The following is a 27,790-nucleotide window of genomic DNA, read 5'->3' as shown; positions in this document are numbered from 1 at the left end:
CGATGCATGCTCAATTCATCAGTCAACATTCATTGGTATCTGCCATAACCAACACCCACTTCATTCACAAGATCTTGAATGGTTCGACGTCAATCCACATGAACAGATTATTAAAGTTTGGCAACAACGTCTGGCGTTGTGTGACTAGTGTGAGCATCATCTTCGACGTCTCTACAGCTGTCCCTGAACCCAGCATGCCACTCAAATACATGTGTACAGCTCATGCTCTGGCCTCCAAACACTTGTGAATCATTGCAAGAGTCTCTGTAGCATTTTTCCTGAGGTGCACGCTGAATTTGATATGCACACACTGTTCTGTTCACGGATCCATCCTAAAATCGCCACACACCAAACACAGAGTATTACAGAAATCACTGTGGACATGCAACACATCCTCCCAGCTGAATACCACTCCGCACACTGACCCATCAGATATGCAACTCTCGCCACCTAGCAGTGCAAAGATCTACCACTCCTACTTTCCAGATGGCAGCACCAGTTCCGAAAATTTTGGATTCCGCCTCGTAGGTTGACTGCTGGCAGGGTGGTTTGAGAACATTTTTCCATACAAGTAACTTCTCATTTGGTATCACTCTATAGCAGTCTCAACTTCAGATGTTCGCCTCAGATTTTCAATCTCTTCTCCATCTTCACTCAGATTTGTGACAACTCTGACTATTTAACATTTTATTTATTTTTATTTCATTGGTTTGATAGTTCAACAATGTGCAGATATATGTGATTGAGAGTTGGTTTTAAACCAATCTTGGGAAGAATAAAAATGTTACTTGTTCATTGGAACTTACTATATGTTCCATTGTATTCCATACTCCTTTGCTTTTAAGGTTGGGTTAACCACCACTATCTGTCGAAATTTCTCCAGCATTGCACATCATTTCCTGATTCACAGAACGTTAACTTAAAATGTGGTAATGAAACATCCTTGTATAAATAATTTGGAGTAAAGGTGACGACAATATCTGCATTTTTGTAGCTTTCAACACTTCCACACCAAAAACTCACTCTCACATAACCTGGTCACCAGTGAAAAGTACATCTGTAGAGATAATCAGTTCCTTGTCTAGTGGGTCGAAGGTCTTACTGAGGCCTATAGATTGGCATATCCCAAAAACGTACTCCACAAACAGCCCTTCTGCGCCATATCCACACTTAATCCCTCCCCCTCCCCCCCCCCCCCCCCCCCCCAAACTTCCAGTTGCCCAATGACATCCTGATACACCCACAAAAACTCTTACTCCAGTCCCGTTACATGTCTTGGGCTATATTGTCAGAGGCAGGCCCATGTGTGAGAGCAGTCGTCACATACCAGCACTCTTGTAATTTCTACTCAGCATTACATGTGGTTATGACCTTCAAACAGATGTTCGCAGGGTTAAATGACCATCTTTACATGTGGCCAAGAGCAGAGCTGAGCACCCAGTGGCAGAACGCTCTGTCGAACACAACATACAAAGTTTCAGCGCCTGCTTCATAATCCTTACCGTCTGGATCCTTCCCCATGCGAGTTCCTCTGAATTATGCATGTGGAAGTCCCTTGCAGTAAATCCTATGATTCTGTCATCCTCCTGTTTCCTGTCTTCTCTAGCTCCTGCCCCACAACCATAACATTACTTAGGCCGCACCGTACCAACACCTTTTCTGGGGTCTCCCTCTCCCTATATTCTATTCACACTTCTAATTGCAGTCTTCCATGTCATCAAGTGCCATTCACAAGTTCTCCCCCCCCCCCCTCCCCCCCGGAGTAGCTATTAGCCATCTCACCTCTCTTCCCTGTCAATTCCAACAGACACCACCTCAGCCCAGCTGAGATCCATTGTAGGCACAATGTAGCAGCCGGAACAACATAGGTTCTCTCTCTCTCTCTCTCTCTCTCTCTCTCTCTCTCTCTCTCTCTGAGTGTGTGTTTTTGCGAGAAGGGGTGGAGGGTGGGGGTAGTGTTATGTACTGGTCACACACTTTACTTGGCTGGGAACGTAAGCTTACGATTGGCTTATAGCACATTGGCTGCTGAGACAAGCCCTGCCTCCTTGTACCAGAGCAGCCTACATACAGCATATAAAAGGAGCAAACCATAATGGATTAATGCATCACACAAGTAACATGAAAGTTTATGGTGAGCCACTCATTTTCTTACTTAATATCAATCACTACGCACAACTACATATGTGGATCAACCTTGTATTCACGACGGCTACTTATTGCTACAGTAAATATTACTGTTATGTAGTTAATGTTGGTAACATGATGAGCATAAACATTCGTGAAGGGCAAGAAGCCATCCAACTTCAATCGATCCCACAGGGGCCAAGTAAAAGTGTGCAACCAGTGCCTAGTGGAAGTTCTACACCTTCACTAAATGGAATGTTACTTTGATTCTTTCTTATTATGATAATCAAAGCAGTGTAGAAGCAGAACTCTGTGAAAGACTAGGTTATAAAGAATGAGGCAATCCAGAAAAAGGAACATAAAATCAAGGGCCATTAGATCACAATGATTATTTTTTAGGGTTTCCACAGATGGTGTAATTTTCTGTTCGCGTAATTTATTTAAAATCTAGAAACCTTCAACTTTATTTGTACAACATACCATTTCATATGTATAAAATTACATTATGTATACATATTCATTCTTAAAATAGTTTCTATTTCCAAATAATATTACTTATATACAGATATCACAATTATGTTAACAATATTCTGTTAAGTTTTCATCCATGGTGTGGTGGACAAAATGGTGACAATATCACAAACATTCAAAAAGGAATGCAAAACATAAATATTCTTAAACTATAACTCATTCTGGCAGTTAAAATTTATATAAATGTTTTGTATAAGAAATAATGAGCTATTCATTTTTTTCTTCTCAACCAAGAGCTGCTAAAACACAGCACTCCTTTCATGGCATTAGGCCAGCTCTGTTATACAATGCAATATATTAACAACTCATCTATATCAAAGCTTTCAAACAGAATCAATATTTACATATACCAATGCCATACGTAAAAAAAGATGATGGAAGACAGAATTGTGAAGTACTTCAGAACAGCAATCCTACTAAATGTGTTACCAGTCACTTACTACTGCACAACAACAGACTACAGAGTAACTGTACACAATTCCAGTTTATTCAAAACTGATCTTTCGTCGTTTAATGTCATGAATGACTCAAGATGGCTAACCTAACTGGTAGAACTTTACATCCAGTAAGTGCTGTTTGAAAAAGCAAATATATTGATTTTAAAAGCTTTCATGTAAACTAACACTCATATGTAGGACAAAACTTACAGCACATATTTTGAAGCACCTTAAATTCAGATTTATGTGCTAAATAAATATTATACCAAAGTGACTAGGCATGTCTCTAAATTACAAGTTAGTACGAAACTCTTCTAATAAACTTTAATCCAATGAAATAAAACTACTGGCAGAACATTTTTAAAAATGTTATAGAACTTACATGATATTTATTAGCAGGCTCTATAGGCAAAAGATACGTTCATATTACTGAAACTTGAATACAAAAATATATGTATTTCAACAAAAGCGTATTTAAACTTCAGTTCAATTCTCAATTCTGTTAGTCCATTAAAGATTTACTTTAGTAAACAAAATATAAACATCCTAAACTTTGCTGTCATTCATTGCAGTTACAAACAAAGCATATAGCAGAATCAGAAAAATCAGTCACTTGGTCCCATATTGTTAAATATACTAAGCATGTAAACTTTTTTCTTTGTGAGAAACACACAATAAAGACAATAGACAATACTAAAATATTAGCAACACAGCAAAAATCTGCTGAAGATTTAGATATTAAAAAGCCCTTTCCACGATATTTTCATACTTCATGACATGAAATCTCTTAAAAGGAAATATAACAAATAGAAAGAAATGTGTTTTAGAACTTATTTTGGTGTCATCATCAGGATTACATTTTAATGCCTCCTTATTTATAAAATATATGTACATACAAAGAAAGCACAAGAAGGATGGATGGATGGACACACACACACACACACACACACACACACACACACACACACACACACACACACACCTTTATTTACAAATATTACTTTTTGCAAAGATTTGCATATTACATGATATGAAGCACGATATTGTATCAACAAAATTCCTGCATGTTGATCTATATTGCGCTTTCAAAAAGTTCTGTCCATGAGACAATTGTGCATCCCTTTGAGGACTTTACGCCGTACTCAGCAGCTCACTGAAAAATTTCAACAGGAATTAAGCACATGATTGTGGTTGCTGAAAAAATTAAATAATTTAAAATACATTGGGGAAAAAAGGGAAACTACAAATAGCATTTACCTTGGTAGTTCCCTTCCCGCAAGGGAGTTTCCAACAAGACCCGTTCTGGACCTACTTCGATTTAACTGTGCTCTCCTTTCCGCTAAAAGGAAAACAAAGATATGACAATATAGGAGATAAAAATTGGTACATGTTGTTTAGTACATAACCATTTACCAAGTTAAAAATATCTGTATGTTTTTCACATACATTAGAAAAATGAAAATTATAAGAGAGAAACACAAAATGAAACCGGGTGGTACATAGGCACACTTAAAATGGCAGAGAGGTACACTAGCTTTAGAGTTTTGTTCCTAGTATTAGTACAAATTTTGATTTATTGCCACTTGGGTGTGCTAAACCAAGTGTAATTTTTTATATTAATTGCACCAGTGTATTACCCATTATTCACCTGCATGTGAGGGGATGCATGTCTTCACATTTAAAAAGAAATATATGTTTACTGGAAGTGTTTGAAATGCTCTGTGTATTAGTCACTGACATTTATAATTTTAATAAATGGCTAACAAAATTTTAAAATTCTAAAATATGATATAAGGCTTAAGAAAACTGTCAAGCAAGGGCACAAGGTTGCAAATGATACTGTTTAACGCAGTTTAACACAAGGAACTTATTATCCTACATCACAGCATTGTATTGTATTGTATTGTACTGTACTGTACTGTACTGTACTGTACAGAACTGTATGGAACTGGGGACCTAGAAATAATGGAGAGGCTTCATTCCTGCTGTAGCCTTCAGTGATTCACAACCCCACAACAGGCTACAGCAGTCCCTGCAGTCCTCACACCCCACCGCCGCCCCACTCTGAACCCAGGGTTATTCAAAACATGCAAACATGAATTCATTGCATTCTACACATGCTGGATGTCAGTTTGTGGGATGGAGTTCCACGCCTGTTGCACTTTGTAGATCAATACAGAGATGGATAAGGCTGCCTGTGAATGATACTGGAGTTGTCATCCAATGATGTCCCATATGTTTGTAATTGATTGGACATAAATCTAGAGATCGAGAAGGCCAAGGCAACATGATGCCACACTGTAGACTGTATTAGGTTACAACAGCAGTATGTGGGCGAGCATTATCCTGTTGGTAAACACCCCTTGGAATGTTGTTCATGAATCTACATCTACATCTACATCCATACTCCGCAAGCCACCTGACGGTGTGTGGCAGAGGGTACCCTGAGTACCACTATCGGTTCTCCCTTCTATTCCCGTCTCGTACTGTTCGTGGAAAGAAGGATTGTCGGTATGCTTCTGTGTGGGCTCTAATCTCTCTGATTTTATCCACATGGTCGCTTCACGAGATATACGTAGGAGGGAGCAATATACTGCTTGACTCTTCGGTGAAGGTATGTTCTCGAAACTTTAACAAAAGCTACTGAGCGTCTCTCCTGCAGAGTCTTCCACTGGAGTTTATCTATCATCTCCGTAACGCTTTCGCGATTACTAAATGATCCTGTAATGAAGCGCGCTGCTGTCCATTGGATCTTCTCTATCTCTTCTATCAACCCTATCTGGTACGGGTCCCACACTGTTTAGCAGTATTCAAGCAGTGGGCGAACAAGCGTACTGTAACCTACTTCCTTTGTTTTCGGATTGCATTTCCTTAGGATTCTTCCAATGAATCTAGTCTGGCATGTGCTTTACCGACGATCAACTTAATATGATCATTCCATTTTAAATCACTCCTAATGTGTACTCCCAGATAATTTATGGAATTAACTGCTTCCAGTGGCTGACCTGCTATTTTGTAGCTACATCTATCTTTCTATGTATTCGCAGCACACTACACTTGTCTACATAGAGATTCAATTGCCATTCCCTGCAGCATGCGTCAATTCGCTGCAGATCCTCCTGCATTTCAGTACAATTTTTCATTGTTGTTTGTTTTCATTGTTGGTAGCACAACAGGTCAAATCACCAGACTGACATGAAAATTTGCAATCAGGCTACATGGAATAATCACAAGACTGCTACTATTGTCATGCAAAACCATATCCCAGACCATAACTCAGGTGTAGGTCCGGTGGGTCTGGCACACAGACAGGTTGGTTGCTGGCCCTCGAATGGCCACCACCTAACAAACACTGGCACTGAGACAGAACCAGTTTTCATCAGAAAACACAACAAACCTCCACCCTGTCCTCCTATGAGCCGTCACTTGACAGAACTGAAGTCACAAATGGTGATTGTTTGGTATCAGCAGAATGCACACTACAGGGTGTCTGGCTCAGAGCTGTACTTGAACTAACCAATCTGTAACAGTTCATTGTATCACTGTAGAGCCCACTGCTGCTGCAGACGCAAATGCAGTACAATGCACCAGAGCCCTACACTGAACACTGTGGTCTCCCCTCTTGGTAATGCCAAGTGGCCATTCAGACCGGGCCTCCTTGTGCCCCTACATCTTCATGACGACCACTGCCTGCAGTCATGTACAGTGGCTATCCATTCCTGCAAAGTCTTACTGCAATATCGCAGAAGGAACATCCAGTCTCTTGTAGCTCAATTACATGACTTCGTTCAAACTTGGTGAGATGATGTTAATGACATCTTTGTCACCTTAAAGGAATTCTTGGGTAACATCAACCCACCATGTCCAGTCTCCTACTGCCACTCTTATATGACTGGTACAAAATTTAAACAGACATCATCTTTCAGGTGTAGAAACACACCTACTAACTTACATTTATGCCACATAATTTCTTTTTGGTGCTGTGATTTTTGTCGTCGTATTTCCTATGACGCCTGCCTCACATTGCTCTGGAGAAAGTAAACACACTTCTCAGGAATAGTGACTTAACATAACAGGCTCAGCGATGACTCGAGGAATGGACCAATAGACTGACTCATAAATGCAGGTCTGGCTTATTTACACTAATGAGCCAGCAATAGCAAACATTGTTAGGACAGTTCATTGGCAGAGTGTTACGAGGACATCACAGGTATAAAATTCTTTCACACCTGTCTGAAAATGAAATCTAAATCCAACAGGTATGATTCACCACTTACAAACCTATAAAATATTTCAAGGTACATAAGCAACAACTAGCATTTCTGCTTCTTTGTAAGTTGGGCTAAATACAGTAGGTAGTTTAATTCTTTCTTTCTTTCTTTCTTTCTTTCTTTGGGGAGGGAGTTGGCAGTTTTGAGGGGTGACAAAATTTTGTGAGTGATAAAACCAGTTAGTTGATTGTATCACCACAAGTACTGTGACACACATTCATTTGGTTTTTTTCATATTGACTTTTACTCGACCAGTACACGCAAAGTGTATTTGGCCATGTAATTTTCAACTTCAGGATTTCTCTAGCAGACAAAACATTATATTAACAAGGACATGAACTGCAGAGTGTATAAGTGTTTACAACAATGAAAATGGGAATAATGAGTTGAATAATTTGATGTGGATCATCAACTTACAGAGAAGGCTGAAAGTATAATGATGTGGATTATTTCCCAAATTAGGTTATGGTAACAAAATCAAACGTAGTGTATGCCATGTCATACTAAAACAGTTGTTTTGTTTCTTCTGTGTATGGACTTAGTGGAAGCATTTATTAGTTTATTTCTGTTTTGATATGTCAAGTGTCTATATCATTCCCGAGGCCTCTACATATGCTTTTACTTATTGTTAAAAATGTATATTTACATGCCAGAAGCCACCATACTGTGTGGTGGAGGGAATTTTGTGACCAATAGAAACTTTTTTTGTTCTCCTTCGTCCACAGAGGCCTACCTTTACCTTCTGTACATCAATCCATGATGTTGCCCATTATTGCTTAAATGAAATGGAGGTTTCAGATTCCAGCCCAACTTACAACCAACACTGACTCCTCTCCATATATTTTTAGGTGTAAAGTTAAGAATGTAAGTGAAATTTCTTAATTAATATAACAATTTCCTAACAGTCAAGACAAAATTAAAAAAAAAAACTTGTCTTTTTTCAGCCAAATGTTTAAAACTCTAAATACAAAATTCAGAATAAATATGATAATTTGAGTAAATACAGCTTTATTCAAAGGAAAACATAATGTGTGTTTCAGAACACCATACATTCTTTTTTGAAAATAAAACTGTTTCCATATTAAAAACAAAGATTCCAAGACTTACCAAGCGGGAAAGCGCCGGCAGACAGGCACATGAACAAAACACACAAACACACACACAGAATTACGAGCTTTCGCAACTGGCAGTTGCTTCGTCAGGAAAGAGGGAAGGAGAGGGAAAAATGAAAGGATGTGGGTTTTAAGGGAGAGGGTAAGGAGTCATTCCAATCCCGGGAGCGGAAAGACTTCCCTTAGGGGAAAAAAAGGACAGGTGTACACTCGCACACACACACACACACATATCCATCCGCACATACACAGACACAAGCAGACATATTTAAAGGCCTTTAAATATGTCTGCTTGTGTCTGTGTATGTGCGGATGGATATGTGTGTGTGTGTGCGAGTGTACACCTGTCCTTTTTTTCCCCTAAGGGAAGTCTTTCTGCGCCCGGGATTGGAATGACTCCTTACCCTCTCCCTTAAAACCCACATCCTTTCATTTTTCCCTCTCCTTCCCTCTTTCCTGACGAAGCAACTGCCAGTTGCGAAAGCTCGTAATTCTGTGTGTGTGTTTGTGTGTTTTGTTCATGTGCCTGTCTGCCGGCGCTTTCCCGCTTGGTAAGTCTTGGAATCTTTGTTTTTAATATATTTTCCCATGTGGAAGTTTCTTTCTGTTTTGTTTCCATATTAATTTAGAGTAGATATTCTGTAAATGTGGCTGGTTAAAGTCAGGATCAACTGCCCACAGAAAACAGTGCTTAAGACTGTGACAGCCTTGCCTATAGTCAATACATAGCTTAACATGATAGCCTCACTATCAGGCAGCAAATCTTGCACAAAAAGTAAACTGATTTACACACCTTGTCAACAGGGAGCAGTACTGTTTAACACCAAGACGCTTTGCAAAATTTAAGAGACAGATTTTCATCTTTAACTCATATGTAGTACTGAATAATTAATTAATTATTTCTTGAACTGAAAGGTACTTGACATGATGCATTTGTGGAATGCTTATTTTGAAATGCCAAATGAAACGTGAAATTTTTAGCCAGCACAACAGATGTTACAAATATCGCAATACTGAAGTGATGAAAATTTTGATTTGGCTTCAATACGTTATTCATAGAAAAGTGGTTTTTATAGGAGTGCAACTTGTACAAATGTGATCTCCTTTATTGGCTTAATCTTAATATTATCATCTGGTACGCACCTCCAGCGACCCTCATCCTCTGCCTTTTTTGCCTTTGATCTCGGTTGAAAGCCGATCCAGTCTGCAGGGCCTCCAGAAGGCTGTCCATGACACCCTCCTGGGTCTGGTCAGCATTCATGTCAATGAGAGCCCTCTTGCGCTCTGCTCTCTGCGCTCGCTCCTGCTCAGCCTTTTCCCGAGCTTCCTTTGCCCTCCTCTGCTTCTCCTCTGCCTCACGCAATCTTACATTATCCCGATGTGCTTGCTGTAAGAATTCAGTGAGTACCACACTTAATATTTCTGAAAAATATATGCATAAATTCAAATTTTGATAATATTCTAAGCTTTTTCTCAATACCTCTGTTTTCATTAGAAAAATAACTGATAAATATAACAGCAGTATACAGAGACATTCACTGTAGCCCACAAATTAAACTTATCCTAACAATGATACTGCCACATAGATGAAAGTGTAAGTAGATGAATGACGAACACTAACTTTACTTAATGAAGGTTTATTCAGCACTTGCACATACAAGAGCACAAAGCGAACTGCCTCTGGCCAGAACACATATGGTATATATTCAGCTACGGAGCATTCCAGTAAAATGAATCTTGCCATTTATGGATACTCATAGAATGTACTCAAACAGAATATAGAAATTAAAATGTTTCAGTTCAGGTGAGTTTTGAACTCACAACCCTCCATGCATCAAGCCAGTATCATAACCACTATACTACAGCGACTGTGTTACTCAGTTCCTTCTGCGACAATATTACCTAAATCATCGCTATTCTTAGCATAATGAAACATGTAGCTAGTGTAATCTCTGCCTGCAAAAGCCGCTGCCATGTCATTTACACCTGTGGACTGCCTTTCCAACAAAGAAAAAGTAAGTCAGGGTTTCAATTTTGCTCAAATTTAAAACCGTAAGTCCACAGAGAGTGTCATAGGACAGGTTAAGTGAACAACCTGATGATTTCTTGATCAGTTACATGGTATTGGCAACAACCTTATTTTATGTAACATTCAAAGGGTAACAATAAGTGGAGTGAGAGTTTATCCAACAAAAAAACTCCCCCCCCCCCCCCCCCCCCGTCTGGTACAGAACCTGATTTATCAGTGACTAAATAAGAATATTAATTTCTTACATTATTAACCATTCTTGACACTGCTTGTTTGTTATTTAATAGAGTTTAACAGAGTTTAGATACCAAAATGTATTTTTTCATGGGTCTTAAATAATCAAAATATGTAAAAAAAAAAGTCTCCCCAGTGTTAAGAAGTTACATGGGAAAAAAAAAAAAAATCACAAACCCTATACAGTAGAGCGTCAATTATCCGAAGTAATTGGGGGACATGGGTGTTTGGAAAACTGGTTTGTTCGGATAATCGAACTGTACATGTTTATTTGCCAAAAAGAAGTACTGTATAGGAAATTTATTCATAAAAACAGGCATCTATTTTAGTATCACAAAATAACCTACAAAGGCAACTTCAATAGGAATGTATAGTGTGTGGCACAGTTTATTAAACAAAATTTGCTACGCTCGTCTTTTGTTTTTTCATATCCGTAATTGTCGACTTCGCCACCTTGTACTCATTGGATAAAGTGGTTGCGGATTCACCTTCTTCTAACCTTTTAATAATCTCGTACTTGTCCCTCATACAAAGGACAACATGTTTACATTTAAGCATTTTGTATCGTCAAGTTCACTTCTTTATGCAGCAGCACACAAGTGGTCGTAACAGAGAACAGAAGGTGACTGTTTGCACCGTGAGAAAGTCTTCTTGGGGGCGTGCAATCCTTCAAACTGCACGGAGCGGCACGCCTCAACTCTAAGCTGGTGCCGCCCAGCCGCTGTTGCTGTGAACAGCTTTGATACTGCCGCTACTTCTACTTCCAGTGCCAAGCCGACAGAAGTGTGCTGATTGTTGAAACAGAGCGACTGGTGGCTTGGCCGGTCAGCAACGCCTTGTGAAAACCCCATTAGAAGCAATGGTCCACCAGTGGTGGCCCAGTGTGGCGACTACTGTGGGAAACTTGGTTTCGAGGGAGTGAGGGGGATGATGGACGGTAGGGTGGGAGAGTAACAGGTGCGGGCGAGTACACAGTTCGGTTAAGCGGTCGTTCGGTTGACTGACGTTTGGATAATCGACACTCTAGTTAATTGCAGCAACAAAAGTACTCAATACAAGGAAAATGGTTTACTGCAGAAAATGAAACAGAGTGTGTTAAACAAAATAAACATCTTGCATACAACACTTAAGTTGGAGCAGTGGAATAAATCAAAATTTTTCAAGAATATGAGGTGTTCAAAAAGTGAGGTGATTTTATATTTTTATGAAAAAATATTTATTTATTCATTAATATTCACGTTGTCGCCTTAAAAGTAATCCCCCTCAGATACAATATACTTGTGCCAACACTTCTTCCAATCCTCACAGTACTTCTCATAAGCACTTTTTGGTACAGCTTTGAGTACTTTCTGCAATGAACTTTTTATTTCCTCAATCATTGATAATTGCAGGGGGGCCAAATCTGGTAAATATGGTAGCTAAAGCATGATGTTACGTTGTTTTTGCCCAAAGAATCTCTCTCAAGCAACGATGAATGGGCAGGTGCATTGTTGTGATGCAAAAGCCATGAATAGTTTTTTTCCACAATTCCAGACATTTTTTGTATACTGCTTGTTGCAAATGGCAAATAATGTCAAGGTAACACTCCTTATTGACCGTACAACCTTGAGACAAAAATTCATCATGCACTATGCCATGGGGTGGGGGGGTGGGGTGGGGGGGGTGGGGGGGGGGGAAGTGAGCAAAACTTTGATATTTGATTGAACTCGGCGTGTTTTTTTCGGTCTTGGCTCTCTGCGATTCTTCCAATGGAGTGACTGGGCTTTTGTTTCGACGTCGTAACCGTAAACTCATATTTCATCTCCGGTTACGACCCTTTTGAGCAAATCAGAATCATAATTGACATCATTCAAGAGCTCTTGTGATCAAAATTGAGAAGGTTTGGAACAAACTTCACTGACACACATCTCGTGCGTCGAATGTTTAAAAAAAAAAAAAAAAAAATTATAAAAGATTCCAAGACTTACCAAGAGGGAAAGCGCCGGTAGATAGGCACAATGAATAAAACACACAAACACACACACAGAATTTCGAGCTTTCGCAACCGGCAGCTGCTTCATCAGGAAAGAAGGAAGGAAAAGGAAAGATGAAAGGATGTGGGTTTTAAGGGAGAGGGTAAGGAGTCATTCCAATCCCGGGAGCGGAAAGACTTACCTTAGGGGGGAAAAAAGGATAGGTATATACTCGCGCGCACGCACACACACACACACACACACACACACACACACACACACACACACACACACACACACACACACACAAGCAGACATATTTAAAGGCAAAGAGTAAGGGCAGAGATGTAAGTCGAGGCGGAAGTGTGGAGGCAAAGATGTTGTTGAAAGACAGGTGAGGTATGAGTGGCGGCAACTTAAAATTAGCGGAGATTGAGGCCTGGTGGATAACGAGAAGAGAGGATATATTGAAGGGCAAGTTCCCATCTCCAGAGTTCGGATAGGTTGGTGTTGGTAGGAAGTATTCAGATAACTCGGACGGTGTAACACTGTGCCAAGATGTGCTGGCCATGCACCAAGGCATGTTTAGCCACAGGGTGATCCTCATTACCAATAAACACTGTCTGCCTGTGTCCATTCATGCGAATGGACAGTTTGTTGCTGGTCATTCCCACATAGAAAGCATTACAGTGTAGGCAGGTCAGTTGGTAAATCACATGGGTGCTTTCACACGTGGCTCTGCCTTTGATCGTGTACACCTTCCGGGTTACAGGACTGGAGTAGGTGGTGGTGGTGGTGGTGGGAGGGTGCATAGGACAGGTTTTACACCGGGGGCGGTTGCAAGGGTAGAAGCCAGAGGGTAGGGAAGGTGGTTTGGGGATTTCATAGGGATGAACCAGGAGGTTACAAAGGTTAGGTGGACGGCGGAAAGACACTCTTGGTGGAGTGGGGAGGATTTCATGAAGGATGGATCTCATTTCGGGGCAGAATTTTAGGAAGTCGTGTCCCTGCTGGAGAGCCACATTCAGAGTCTGTTCCAGTCCCGGGAATCTCCCAGTTCCAGCTCCACTCCCCCCAACACTTCAAAATTCTAGTCAACACAATCTGATCTGGAACCACAACACCCCAATTCAGCAGTTAACCTTTCCTCCAAACCCCTCTCCCAATCCGAAACCTCTGTCCTATCCAAAGGCCTCACCTTCAGCCCCACTCCCAGGTTCAACCAAACTGCCCTTGTCAAAGATTTACTGTCCTACACTCGTAGTCTCTGCTGGAAATATCACTTTGTCACGAAGAAAAATAATCCTGATCCCACTCCTAATGATCCAACTCCCCAAGATACTATCCACATTGAACCCTGCCTGGAACAGTTCTGTCCTCCATCACAGCGGGACCCACCTCCTCTTCCTCAAAATCACCCTCTCCAAACCTTCCAGGAATTTCTCACTTCCAGCCTTGCCTCTCAATGTTTCTTGAAAAACCTTAATCCTACTCCCAACATCACCACAGCCGAAGCCCAGGCTATCCGTGATCTGAAAGCTGATCGATCCATCATCATTCTTCCGGCTGACAAGGGTTCCACGACCGTGGTACTTGATCGTCGGGAGTATGTGGCTGAGGGACTGCGTCAGCTTTCAAACGCCTCTACGTACAAAGTTTGCCAAGGTAATCCAATTCCTGATGTCCAGGCGGAGCTTCAAGGAATCCTCTACAAAACCTTTCACCTGACTCCATCAAACTCCTGACCCCACCAACACCTCGCACTCCTACCTTCTACCTACTTCCTAAAATTCACAAACCCAAACATCCTGGCCGCCCCATCGTAGCTGGTTACCAAGCTCCCACAGAACGTATCTCTGCCTATGTAGATCAACACCTTCAACCCATTACATGCAGTCTCCCATCCTTCATCAAAGACACCAACCACTTTCTCGAACGCCTGAAATCCGTACCCAGTTTGTTACCCCCGGAAACCATCCTTGTAACCATTGATGCCACTTCCCTATACACAAATATCCCGCACGTCCAGGGCCTCGCTGAAATGGAGCACTTCCTTTCACGCTGATCACCTGCCACCCTACCTAAAACCTCTTTCCTCATCCTGACCCACAACTTCTTCACTTTTGAAGGCCAGACATACCAACAATTAAAGGGAACAGCCATGGGTACCAGGAATGCCCCCTCGTATGCCAACCTTTTTATGGGTCGTTTAGAGGAAGCCTTCTTGGTTACCCAAGCCTGCCAACCCAAAGTTTGGTACAGATATATTGATGACATCTTCATGATCTGGACTCACAGTGAAGAACAACTCCAGAATTTCCTCTCCAACCTCAACTCCTTTGGTTCCATCAGATTCACCTGGTCCTACTCCAAATCCCATGCCACTTTCCTTGACGTTGACCTCCATCTGTCCAATGGCCAGCTTCACACATCCGTCCACATCAAACCCACCAACAAGCAACAGTACCTCCATTATGACAGCTGCCACCCATTCCATATCAAACGGTCCCTTCCCTACAGCCTAGGCCTTCGTGGCAAACGAATCTGCTCCAGTCCTGAATCCCTGGACCATTACACCAACAACCTAAAAACAGCTTTCGCATCCCGCAACTACCCTCCCGACCTGGTACAGAAGCAGATAACCAGAGCCACCTCCTCATCCCCTCAAGCCCAGAACCTCTCACAGAAGAACCCCAAAAGTGCCCCACTTGTGACAGGATACTTCCCGGGACTGGATCAGACTCTGAATGTGGCTCTCCAGCAGGGATACGACTTCCTAAATTCCTGCCCCGAAATGAGATCCATCCTTCATGAAATCCTCCCCACTCCACCAAGAGTGTCTTTCCGCCGTCCACCTAACCTTCGTAACCTCTTGGTTCATCCCTATGAAATCCCCAAACCACCTTCCCTACCCTCTGGCTCCTACCCTTGCAACCGCCCCCGGTGTAAAACCTGTCCTATGTACCCTCCCACCACCACCTAGTCCTGTCCTGTAACTCGGAAAGTGTACACGATCAAAGGCAAAGCCACGTGATTTACCAACTGACCTGCCTACACTGTGACACTTTCTATGTGGGAATGACTAGCAACAAACTGTCCATTCGCATGAATGGACACAGGTAGACAGTGTTTGTTGGTAATGAGGATCACCCTGTGGTTAAACGTGCCTTGGTGCATGGCCAGCACATCTTGGCACAGTGTTACACCGTCCGAGTTATCTGGATACTTCCCACCAACACCAACCTAACCGAACTCCGGAGATGGGAACTTGCCCTTCAATATATCCTCTCTTCCCGTTATCCACCAGGCCTCAATCTCCACTAATTTTAAGTTGCCGCCACTCATACCTCACCTGTCTTTCAACAACATCTTTGCCTCCACATCTCTGCCCTTACTCTTTGCCTTTAAATACGTCTGCTTGTGTCTGTGTATGTATGGATGGATATGCGTGCGCGTGTGCGGGCGCAAGTATATACCTATCCTCGCACACACTCGCGAGTGTATACCTGTTCTTTTTTTCCCCTAAGGGAAGTCTTTCCGCTCCCGGCATTGGAATGACTCCTTACCCTCTCCCTTAAAACCCACATCCTTTCGTCTTTCCCTCTCCTTCCTGAAGAAGCAACCATCGGTTGCGAATGCTAGTAATTCTGTGTGTGTGTTTGTGTGTTTTGTTCATGTGCCTGTCTGCCGGCGCTTTCCTCCTTGGTAAGTCTTGGAATCTTTGTTTTTAATATATCATCATATATATATTTGCATGGCACAAGCTGATTGATATTCCAACATCCTCAGCAACTTCTTACAGTTATTCGACAATTTTCCAAAACAATTTTCTTCACAGCTTCAACGTTATCATCTGCTGTTGATGTGCTGCGGTGTCCACAGCAAGGCTTGTCATTGCATTTTCTCAGCCATCTTGGAAGAGCTTGTACCACTTGTAAACTTTCTTTTTACTTACAGCAGACTCTCTGTATGCCAGTATCAACATTTCAAGTGTCTTAGAGCACTTTATTCCATTTTTCATACAAAAATTTGATGCAAATTCTTTGCTCCATATTTTATAATAATTGAAAATTGCCAAGCACACTAAAACAAGTGTAACCTTTCTATCTTCAAAAACAAATCTAGTATGCTGTACATTTGAAACTGTGAACATATGTACAAAAAATCAAACGTACGTTGCCCACACAATTTGAAAAGTCATCTTACTTTTTGAACAGCCCTCATACATAACTTTACAGTAATGAGATGCTCACTAATTCACAACTTCAATGTTTTACACGCAAAATTAATTTAAAACTTTATCCTATGCATTACCTAATCTGTTTATCTCATTAAATAATCATAAAATTTTGTATTATGAAAGGACATTAGTGTTTTGACAGCTCAGAATCAAAGATACTTTAAAGAATAGTTAAGCAGCTCACACAGATGTGCTGGAAGAACGATGTGAAGCTGACTTACAGTGGCTCTACGACAATGGTTAGAAGAAATTAAAAACAGAGAAGCATGTACAAAACAGATCATATAAATCTGGAACTGAAATTATTTAACAAATATGTGAAGAATTTCATATGCAATTACTCACCAATTAAAGCAGGTGACTGTCTTTACTTATAGATTTCTGACATGCTAGTCCACTAACATTTATGGAAGACTACTGTGAGCCATATGTCTTCTATGAAAAACCTGATAATTGTTATTAATCATTAACGTTTACCTTATTTATATCTTAGATTGTCTCACACTTACAATGAAGTCATCCTTAAATTTCTTCACATCACCAAAAAATTCCTCCAGTGTGTACTTTTGTTTATCAAATGCGTAGTACTCTGAAAGTTCCGAGTACAGAGATTCCAGATTCTTGAACATGTTTTGCATAACAGCACAGTGTTCCCTTGCTTCCACGGCAAATGACTATTATTCATTAAGGAAAAATACGTATTTAGCATGTATCACTGGTCTGTTTAATCTTCATCTTCATACAGTATCAATTAAAGAATGAAAACAGTAAATATATAGTATTCTCACATACATGAACATACCTCTCCATCTCAAGAATATAAAATTTATTTCCCTGCCAACAAGATGAAATTTCTGGGAAACAGATGGCAGTAGATTCATCAATGTAGCTGCATAACCCAGTAAGTGACAGAAGACTAACGTCAACACGACTGATATACATGTGACCTCTAAAGAGTGGTAGCAGGTTCGTAAGTATTACTAAACATTTGAGACAGTTACAGCAGTTTAGAGACTGTGGGGATGTGAGTTTGGGACTGACCCATAAACAAGTTTCACAGTTACAGGTCTAGAAGACAAAGATCAGTCGCACAGTGCGAGATCCACAGAAATGCCAAGCAGTGTGTCTTCGCGATGCTAGAAGTGGTTAGTCATCAAATGTGGTGGTGGAACTGTTCCAACATTCATGACACAAATCTTTCAGTACAAGTAATGTGTAACACATTCTGAAGGCTAGGAATGTTGCGATATTTCTTCCAAGACTGGTCACAAAGCTTTGTGGTGGTGACCTAGATCACAGGGTACAATTTCAGGTGACAGACCAGAGGATGATTATATATGAATCAGGATTTATCAGTACCATTATTTGGTCAGAAACACTATTTAAGCTTAAGGAAACTATGAATCAATATCACTGTGTTTGCTGTGTTGAAGATAATTATTAGAGTACTTAATTCCATGACACTCCTTGGCTCTTTCTGTTCTGAGGGTACCCAATAGAAGTTCAGTAAAACTTGCTCAAATCAACACATATATAATTCAGAAATCTGCCCAAACCATACCAGTATTTCAGTCCCGGTGCATTCAGTGCACTTTTATATGCTGATTTTTTTTTTCTATAAAGCAGAACTTGTCCAATGCAGAAACGGAAAGCAAATCTTAGAACATATTTAAGAATTCATTGTATAATGTGGAAAAGGGCCTAAGGAGTTACTACAGTTCATTAGTTATTCACGACTCTACAAGGATATTACTTTTAACACCTCTGTTAAGCAGTGGGGGGAAAAAAGGTCCAGTGCAATATGGTGCTGCTGGTGTGGACCCAAAACCACGCTGCTCTATCAGTGTTGGTACAGTACATCAATGGAAATGGATTCTTTATCAGTGCTCTATTTGTCAGCTTTCTCGTTTTCCTCATTATTGACACACGCCGGTGCATACAGGAACATTGTTGTGCATCTGCCAACACTCTGCTCCAATGTGCGCAGTACAACAGGTGGGTATTGTTCCGTTAAATAATGCTTTTACCCAGCAAGGTCATTATTTTCTGCCAGTTTCAGTTGACTAGTAGCACTTAAAGAGCTTCAGCAACATGATGTCGAACAAACAGTATGAAACACTTGATAAGATTAATGTAATTGAGGCAAGTGAGAAAGACAAACTCTCTGTGCGCAAAATTATGTTGCATGGTGAAACACAAATTTATGAGACTTTAAGAAACAAGGATAAGATTCAGGACAAATGGATGAAAGGGAACGGGCAGATGAAAAGAAAGGCGAAGAAGACTGGAAATGATGAAATTAACGAAACAGTGTGGGAATGGTGTGTAAGTGTGCATGTAAAAACCTTACCTTTATTTGGACCCATGTTGCAGAGTGAGATTCTGAATATAACTACAGAGCTTTAAGGCATCCACAGGATAGCTGGGCAGTTGCAAAGCTACATACACAATTGTGTGGGATGAAGTGTGTGGGAAAGCTAACCCTACACTGCATAAAGTAGCATTTTTGCTACATGTAAGTTATTTGTCTGTAAATCTGGAGAATTACAACAGATAGTGGCAGTGCTTGTGTCAACGTGTCTCCTAACTTCTGTGAGCTTATGTGTAACATTGTTGTTTCTTAAATAAATGGGTCACAATACTGTCAACATACGCAGCCGAAAGGTACAATTGCAAGAAGAGACAGGGGGAAGTGATAAGTGTTCCTTATGTGATACCGGAATATAACAAACATGTGGAGGGTGTGGACTTTCATGGCAGTCTGCTTGGATGGTACAAATTTTAATGAGGAGCAAAAAATGGTACTTCAGACTATTTTATCATCTAATAGATGTTGCAACCATTAATGCCTGTAATCTCTACAAGCATGTTGCAAAGTAACACAGGTTTAAAAACAATGAAATTGTCTGAATTTCAGATGGATGTTGGGAGAAGTCTCTGCAGAGCAGGAGGAACAGGAGGAACACAAGGTAAGCAAGGTAGACCAGAATCAAGTGAAACGAGTCCTGTTGCAGCTCAGCCAACAGTTGATGTACAGAGAGATGGTGTTGGTCATTGGCCAAATTGATGGAAAAGCAACACTGCTGTAAGCGTGCCAACTGCAAGGCATTTACGGTCCAGTGTGAAAAGTGTGGAGTATCTCTATGCCTGAAGAAGAACAATGATTGCTTCAAAATTTATCACATTGAATAAGGGTCATTTTTTACAGTGTCATTTTATTACATCTCAGAATGTATGAAATACTGATTGTACAGTTTGTTAAATGGTGCTAATCTAACCTATTTCGTGTCACACTGCATGATGTAGCATTTTTGTACAACATGAAATATTAGTCTCAATGCATGGCGTAGTATTTCTGCACTTTTTTCGCTTTGTACCCATAATGTTGTTGTTGTTGTTGTTGGGATGCTTAAGGGGGACTAAACAGCTAAGGTCATCAGTCCCCCATTCCAAAAAAAAACGGCGAAACAAAATTTACGGAACAGGTAAAACCCCAAGGGGGGAGGAGACGCCCCTCCCCCCAGTCACTGAAAGAACACCAATGTGGCAGCGAACACTAGAGACAAGAAGAGTACAGACGAACACTGGACAGACAGAAACGGAAGAAAATAAGAGGGTCGGAGACTGGTTGACTGACCATGGGAACAAAAATTGGGAAAGAGTCAACCACCCGAATACACACATTAAAATCTGTGACCAATGGGACACTCGAGGACAAGATACACAGAAAGGGAAAGGGACAGGTCCCCCCTAAATGGAACCATAAAAAGGACTACCACGGATAAAATTTAAAACGTCGTCAGCCATGGAGGCATCATCGCATAAAACCAAAGGCAACGTGCCCGGGAGATTAAAAGTCTGCCGGAGGGTGCGCAGGCGGGGACACTCCAACAAAATATGGGCGACCGTCAACCGGGACCCACACTGACACAGGGGGGGATCCTCCTGACGCAAAAGATGTCCGTGCGTCAGGTAGGTATGGCCGATGCGGAGCCGACACAGGATGACAGAGTCCCTGCGAGAAGCCCGCAGGGAGGACTGCCACACATCGGTCGTCTCCTTGACAGCCCGCAGTTTATTCGGAGAAGTCAGGCTACGCCACTCGTCACGCCACATCTGAAGCACCTTACGGCGCAACGCCAACTGCAAATCACGAGCCGGGAGGCCGATCGCCAAAGTGGGGGCGTCGACCGCCCCTTTGGCCAGCCTGTCGACACGTTCATTCCCCGGGATGCCAATGTGACCTGGCGTCCAAACAAAGAGCACCGAACGACCAGAGCGGGTAATGGCAAAAACAGACTCCTGAATAAAGGATACCAGAGGACAAGAGGTATAGCAGCGGTCGATAGCCTGGAGGCTGCTCAGGGAGTCACTGCAGATGACGATGGACGTACCTGAGCAGGAACGCATATGCTCAAGAGCGCGCAATATGGCCACCAGCTCTGCAGTAAAAATACTGCAGCCAGCCGGCAAGGAGCACTGTTCAACATGGGCAGCGTGAGCAAAAGCGTAGGCAGGACGACCATCCACCAGGGAACCATCAGTGTAGACTGGCTCACAGCCTGAAAATGAGGCGACGAGCGCAAGAAAACGGTGACGGAGGGCCACATGCGGAACCGAGTCCTTGGGTTCCCGTGCCAAGTCCAGGCGGACGGACGGACGGGTCATACACCAGGGAGGCGTGGGTGCACAGGCCCGGAAGGGCGGCAGAAGAGGGAACAACCCCAGTTCAGACAGCAGGGACTGGACGCGGACAGCAATGGAAAGCCCAGACCTAGGTCGCCGGTCGGGCAGAGGGAGAACCCTGGCAGGGAAAAGCAGGCGATGATTGGGATGGCCTGGTGAGCAATGCACGTGGACAGCATAGTCGGCGAGCAGTCGGTGGCGGCGAATCCGCAGCGGGGGAACCCCGGCCTCCACCAGCAGACTATCCACGGGGCTCGTACGGAAAGCGCCAGTTGCAAGCCGAACCCCACAGTGGTGTATGGGGTCCAACAACGTCAACACTGAGGGCGATGCAGACCCATAGGCCAGGCTCCCATAATCAAGCCTGGACTGCACAAGGGCTCTGTACAATCGCAACAGCGTGCTGCGATCTGCACCCCAAGACGCATGGCTCAGGCAGCGGAGGGCGTTGAGGTGCTGCCAGCACTTTTGCTTCAGCTGAGTAATATGAGGAACCCACGTGAGCCTGGCATCAAAGACGAGTCCTAAGAAGCGGCTAGTGTCCACCACTTCAAGTAGGTGACCGTCGAGGTAAAGTTCCGGATGAGGGTGGACCGTCCGACGCCTGCAGAAGTGCATAACTCGAGTCTTGGCCGCAGAGAACTGAAATCCATGAGTCAGAGCCCATGATGCCGCCTTGCGAACGGCTGCTTGCAGCCTGCGTTCGGCGACTCCCGTAGTCGCTGAGCTAAATGAGATGCAGAAGTCGTCGGCATACAAAGAAGGAGACACCGACGACCCCACGGCTGCAGCCAGACCATTAATGGCCACTAAAAATAAGGAAACGCTCAACACCGAGCCCTGCGGGACCCCATTTTCCTGTATATAAGATGAACTAGAGCCGGCACCGACTTGCACCCGGAAAGAGCGGCGCAATAAAAAGTTTTGAAGAAAAGCTGGGAGCTGACCACGAAGACCCCACTCGCGCAACGTAGCAAGGATGTGATGCCTCCATGTTGTGTCATATGCCTTCCGCAGATCAAAAAATACAGCAACGAGATGCTGACGGCGGGAAAAGGCCGTACGGATAGCAGATTCCAGCCGCACCAAATTGTCCGCAGCCGACCGGCCCTGACGGAAGCCACCCTGGGATGGAGCGAGGAGACCGCGCGACTCAAGGACCCAACACAAACGCCGCCCCACCATACGTTCGAGCAATTTGCACAAAACGTTGGTTAGTGTAATGGGGCGATAGCCGTCCACCGCCAGAGGGTCCGCACCGGGCTTCAAGATGGGAACGATAACACCCTCTCGCCATTGCGACGGGAACACGCCCTCGCTCCAAATGCGGTTAAAGATTGTGAGGATGTGTCTCTGGCAGTCCCTGGAGAGATGCTTCAGCATCTGCGCGTGGATGCAGTCCGGTCCTGGCGCTGTATCAGGGCAATTGGCGAGGGCAGCGAGGAATTCCCTCTCGCTGAAAGGAGCATTGTATTTTTCAGAACGACGTGTGTGGAACGATAACGGCGTCCGCTCGGCGCGCTCCTTTAGAGAGCGAAAGGCAGGAGGGTAAGTTGCAGTCGCAGAGCTCATAGCAAAGTGCGTGGCAAGGTGGTCAGCAATGGTGGCAGCGTCCGTGCAGACAGCGCCGTCCAGGGAGATTCCAGGGACACCCATAGGGGTCTGGTATCCATAAATCCACCGGATGCGGGACCACACGAGCGACGGGGAGACACGGGAGCCCAAGGATGAAATGTACCTCTCCCAGCATTCCTGCTTACGCCGTGCAATAAGACGACGGGCCAAGGCACGGAGCTTCTTAAAGGCGATGAGGGTCTCCAGAGACGGGTGCCGCTTATGACGCTGGAGAGCCCGCCTACGGTCGCGAATAGCCTCAGCAATCTCCGGCGACCACCAGGGGACAGACTTCCTCCGAGGGAGTCCAGAAGAGCGAGGGATGGCAGTCTCGGCTGCAGAAATAATTGACGAGGTCAAGACACGGACCACCTCGTCAATGTCACCCTGTGGGAGAGAAGCAATGGTGGCAGCAGAAGTAAAAGCTGGCCAGTCAGCCCTGTTGAGAGCCCAGCGGGGCAGGCGCCCAGAAGAATGACACTGGGGCAGTGACAAATAGATGGGAAAATGGTCACTACCACACAGATCAGGATGCACTCTCCAGTGAAGGGATGGGACAAGTCCGGGGCTGCAAAGAGAGAGATCGATGGCCGAGAACGAGCCATGGGCCACACTGAAATGCGTGGGAGCACCGGTGTTCAAGAGGCTAAGGTCGAGCTGAGCCAACACATGCTCCACAGCGCGACCGCGGTCATCGGAGACAGTCCCACCCCATAGAGGGTTGTGGGCATTGAAATCGCCCAGAAGCAGCAATGGCGGCGGGAGTTGGGCCAGCAGCGCAGCCAAGACATGTCGGGGGAGTTGCCCATACGGAGGAACGTAAACAGAGCAAACAGTAATAGCCGGCGAGAGCTCAATCCTGACAGCGACTGCCTCTAAAGGCGTCAGAAGGGGTACTGGTGAGCTACAGACAGAGTGGTGAACAAAGAGGCAAACTCCACCTGAAGCTCGTTGACAGTCATCGCGGTTCTTATAGTATCCCCGATAACCGCGAAGGGCAGGGGTCCGCATTGCTGGAAACCAAGTTTCCTGAAGAGCAATGCACAGAACAGGGGAAACACTCAGAAGCATCCGGAGCTCAGGCAGGTGGCGGAAATAACCGCCGCAATTCCACTGGAGAATGGAAGCAGGAAGGGACTGGGAGGGCGTGAAGGCGACTAAGAGGCAGACGGCGCCGCAGAGTCAACGGCCGCCACTGAGCGAGAGTCAGCTGTGTCCATAGGAGAGGTCCCCGAGGGTTCCGTGAGGGCGAGATCCGCGGCAGAGGCGAGGATCTCCACCGCATCCCCAGAGCCAGAGCTATTGACAGCAGGCGGTACTGAAACTGCCAGAGCGTCCTTCTTCTTGGACACGTTCCGGTCCTTCTTCTCGCGTCTGTCCTTTGGCTTAGAGGGCTGAGAGAGTTTCTCTGAAGGAGCGTCGGAGGCTGACGACGACGCAGAAGCCCTACGACCAGCAGGTGGATGAACCTTCAGCCACTGGCTGACATCCGGCGGGGTAGCAGAAGAAATGGAAGAAGGGAGGGCCCCGAGGGACCCCTTCCGCGAGAGAGGAGCCGGCAGAGACAACGCCGGCGGAGACGACGCCGGCAGAGAAGGGGGAGGGGGAGGGGGAGGGGGAGGGATCGAGCCCCCTGGTTTTGGAGCAGATGTCACTCCTGAAGCATGTGCGGGGGGAGTGACAGAAGGGGGTTTGCTCCCAACTGCTAAGGGGGCAACAGAGGAAGGCTTGCCCCCAGACACGAGGGAGGCAGACAGAGATGGACGGCCCCGAGGGCCAACTGAAGGCGGCACAGAGGAGGCGACAACTGCCGGCCGCGAGGGCGATGATAACGTAGCTGCAGCATAAGAAGTTTGAAGAGGGACAGGATGCAACCTTTCAAATTTCAGTTTTGCCTCGCGATAAGTAAGCCGGTCCAGGGTCTTAAATTCCATAATCTTCCGCTCCTTATGAAGAACGGGGCAGTCCGGCGAGCATGGAGAGTGGTGTTCCCCACAGTTGACACAGACAGGCGGAGGCGCACATGGAGAATCGGGATGAGAGGGGCGTCCGCAATCTCGACATGTGGCGCTGGATGGGCAACGGGAGGACATATGCCCAAACTTCCAGCACTGGAAGCACCGCATCGGGGGAGGGACGTATGGCTTGACGTCACAACGGTAAACCATTACCTTGACCTTCTCAGGCAATACAGCACCCTCGAAGGCCAAGATAAAGGCACCGGTGGCCACCCTGTTGGTCTTGGGTCCTCTGTGCACACGACGGACAAAATGCACACCACGTCGTTCCAAGTCAGCTCTCAGCTCGTCATCGGACTGTAACAAGAGGTCGCGATGGTAAATAATCCCCTGGACCATATTTAAGCTACTGTGGGGAGTGACGGTAACAGGGACGTCTCCCAGCTTATGACACAAGAGCAACGCCCGTGACTGGGCTGGGGAGGACGTCTTGAGGAGGATGGACCCATTCCTCATTTTAGACAAACCCGCCACTTCCCCAAACTTATCCTCCAGGTGTTCCACAAAAAACATAGGCTTTGTCGAAAGAAAGGAGTTACCATCAGTCCTGCTGCAGACAAGGTATTGTGGTACATAAGGCTCCTGCTTGGCACTAGATCTGCGTCCCTCCCATGGCGCAGCCAACGAGGGGAACGACTGAGGATCATATTGTGCAGCATCGAATTCAGTTTTGCCTCGCTTAGAGATGCTGGTGGCAATGCGACCACCAGCTTGGTGAGATTTATTGCGCTTCATTGCGCCACATCCGCCCAGATGCCACCTACTCCGAACGAGGGCTCTCCCCAAGGACGCCACCCAGCCAAAGCAACGGGTACCTGGCCGATATCCCATTGCCCGGAGTCCCCGTGCCCCAGACAAGATGGGCACATACTCCTTGGCATGCATGGGGAGGAAACAGCTCTGGCATCTGTAGTGCGATCCCTGCGTGGTCAGGGGGCTACCACCAAGAGGGTACATGACGACCCCACCACAACGGACTGGCTACCGTGCTGGATTTTAGGTGTTGAAAGGGTCCACAGTTGCCGTGGGCGCTAAGAAGGGGATTGCGCACAAGACGAGGAGGCAACCCAGAAGACATGGGGTGTAAATCCCTCCACACGACAATAGATAGCATGCAAGATGGAGGTGCACGATGGACCAATAGAAAAACACCACGTAAGGCGTCCTTCCCCAAATGGCACGCACTAACAACGGAAATTTTGAAAATGGCAGGTCAAACCCAAGTGGGGACCATCACATAAGGCCGAAACTTTGAAGACTCCTTTTAGTCGCCTCTTACGACAGGCAGGAATACCGCGGGCCTATTCGTACCCCCGAACCCGCAGGGGGGTACCCATAATGTAATAATAAATTAAAATTTAAGGAATCTTAAAAGTTATAATTCATTTTTGTACACAAAATTACTGGAATAATTTTTTACCACAATTTAATAAGTAAAAAATAAATTCACGCAGTGTAGGGCTAAGAATGTGCAGGAAAGTGTAGCAGCAGAATGGAAAACTATACTGTCCAACGTAATTGTGAATTATGACCCGAAAGACGTGTTCAATGCTGATGAACAGGACTGTTTTATCACATGCTGCCTTCAAAATCACTAGTAATTCAAGGTGAAAAGTGCACCAGTGGAAAAATGTTCAAGGAAAGACTCACTGTACTGCTGTGTGGAAACATGTTAGGTGAAATGGAGAAGCCACTGGTGATTGGAAAGGTGGCAAAACCATGTTGTTTCAGAAATACAGATGTCAGTAAGCTTCCAGTCACATGGCGTAGCAATAAAAAGGTGTGGATGGTGAGTGGTCTTATGGAAGAACGGCTGGGCTCTTTCAGTGCCAAAATGAAAAAAGGAAATCACCAATTTCTTCTTTTCCTAGACAATGCACAAACTGCCACCTGAAAATAACATTATCAAACATGAAATTGGCTTGGTTCCCTCCAGGTTCAACCACCCTCACACAGCCAATGGACCAATGGGTTATTTACACATTCAAGTGTCATTATAAGTGATGCAATCTCTTATTCTTCATGTTGAAGAAGCTGAAATTGTGTTTGTTCTTGCATGGTCAGTTTCTGTTCTGAAATTGGATTGGCTTGGGAGTAAAGATGCTTCTGTGGCCATCAAAAGTTCAAGAAAATGCAGCATAAATTGCTAAATAAATGAAAATGCGAAGCATTTCAGGTAGTGCAGATGATTACATTTGACAGGATGACTTTCTGGCAACTCACTCCACTTTCACTTCAGCAACAGATTTAATATAATCTGCAACACAGAGGATGAAGAAGAAGAAGAAGAAGAAGAAGAAGAAACAGAGGAGGAGGAGGAGGAGGAGGAGGAGCAGCAGCAAAATCATGTCCTTCGGAAAATCAATACTCCTGAAGAAGCCATTGCACGCATAAACATGTTATGCCATTTACAACACACACAAATTCTCCCAACTTGTTGGAACTATTATATTGTGCAAACAATTGCCTAGAAAAACAATTCTTAACAGGAAATTAAAACAAGTGGTGAAAAAAAGTGAAATGTAAAGCAAATAAACAT

General features: G+C 44.2%; 1 protein-coding gene across 5 annotated transcripts in view; it reads right to left on the bottom strand.

Moving 5' to 3' along the window:
* Window positions 1–2,562: 2,562 nt before the first annotated feature.
* The window catches only part of LOC126284850 (protein diaphanous), a 346,639-nt gene continuing 321,411 nt past the window's right edge, over window positions 2,563–27,790 (bottom strand). For all 5 annotated transcript variants that reach the window (XM_049984081.1, XM_049984079.1, XM_049984080.1 and 2 more), the window contains exons 16-19: window positions 17,443–17,607; window positions 9,622–9,865; window positions 4,353–4,434; window positions 2,563–4,248 (exon numbers count right to left, since the gene is read on the bottom strand). In XM_049984081.1, the coding sequence (XP_049840038.1) occupies window positions 4,227–4,248; window positions 4,353–4,434; window positions 9,622–9,865; window positions 17,443–17,607 (513 nt within the window). In that variant the 3' untranslated portion in view covers window positions 2,563–4,226. The remainder of the gene's footprint in view (window positions 4,249–4,352; window positions 4,435–9,621; window positions 9,866–17,442; window positions 17,608–27,790) is intronic.

This window comes from Schistocerca gregaria, chromosome 8 (assembly GCF_023897955.1).
Source record: "Schistocerca gregaria isolate iqSchGreg1 chromosome 8, iqSchGreg1.2, whole genome shotgun sequence".
Lineage (NCBI taxonomy): Eukaryota > Metazoa > Arthropoda > Insecta > Orthoptera > Acrididae > Schistocerca > Schistocerca gregaria.
Note: the sequence above shows the minus strand (reverse complement) of the source record. Positions and strands in the feature narration are given on the sequence as shown.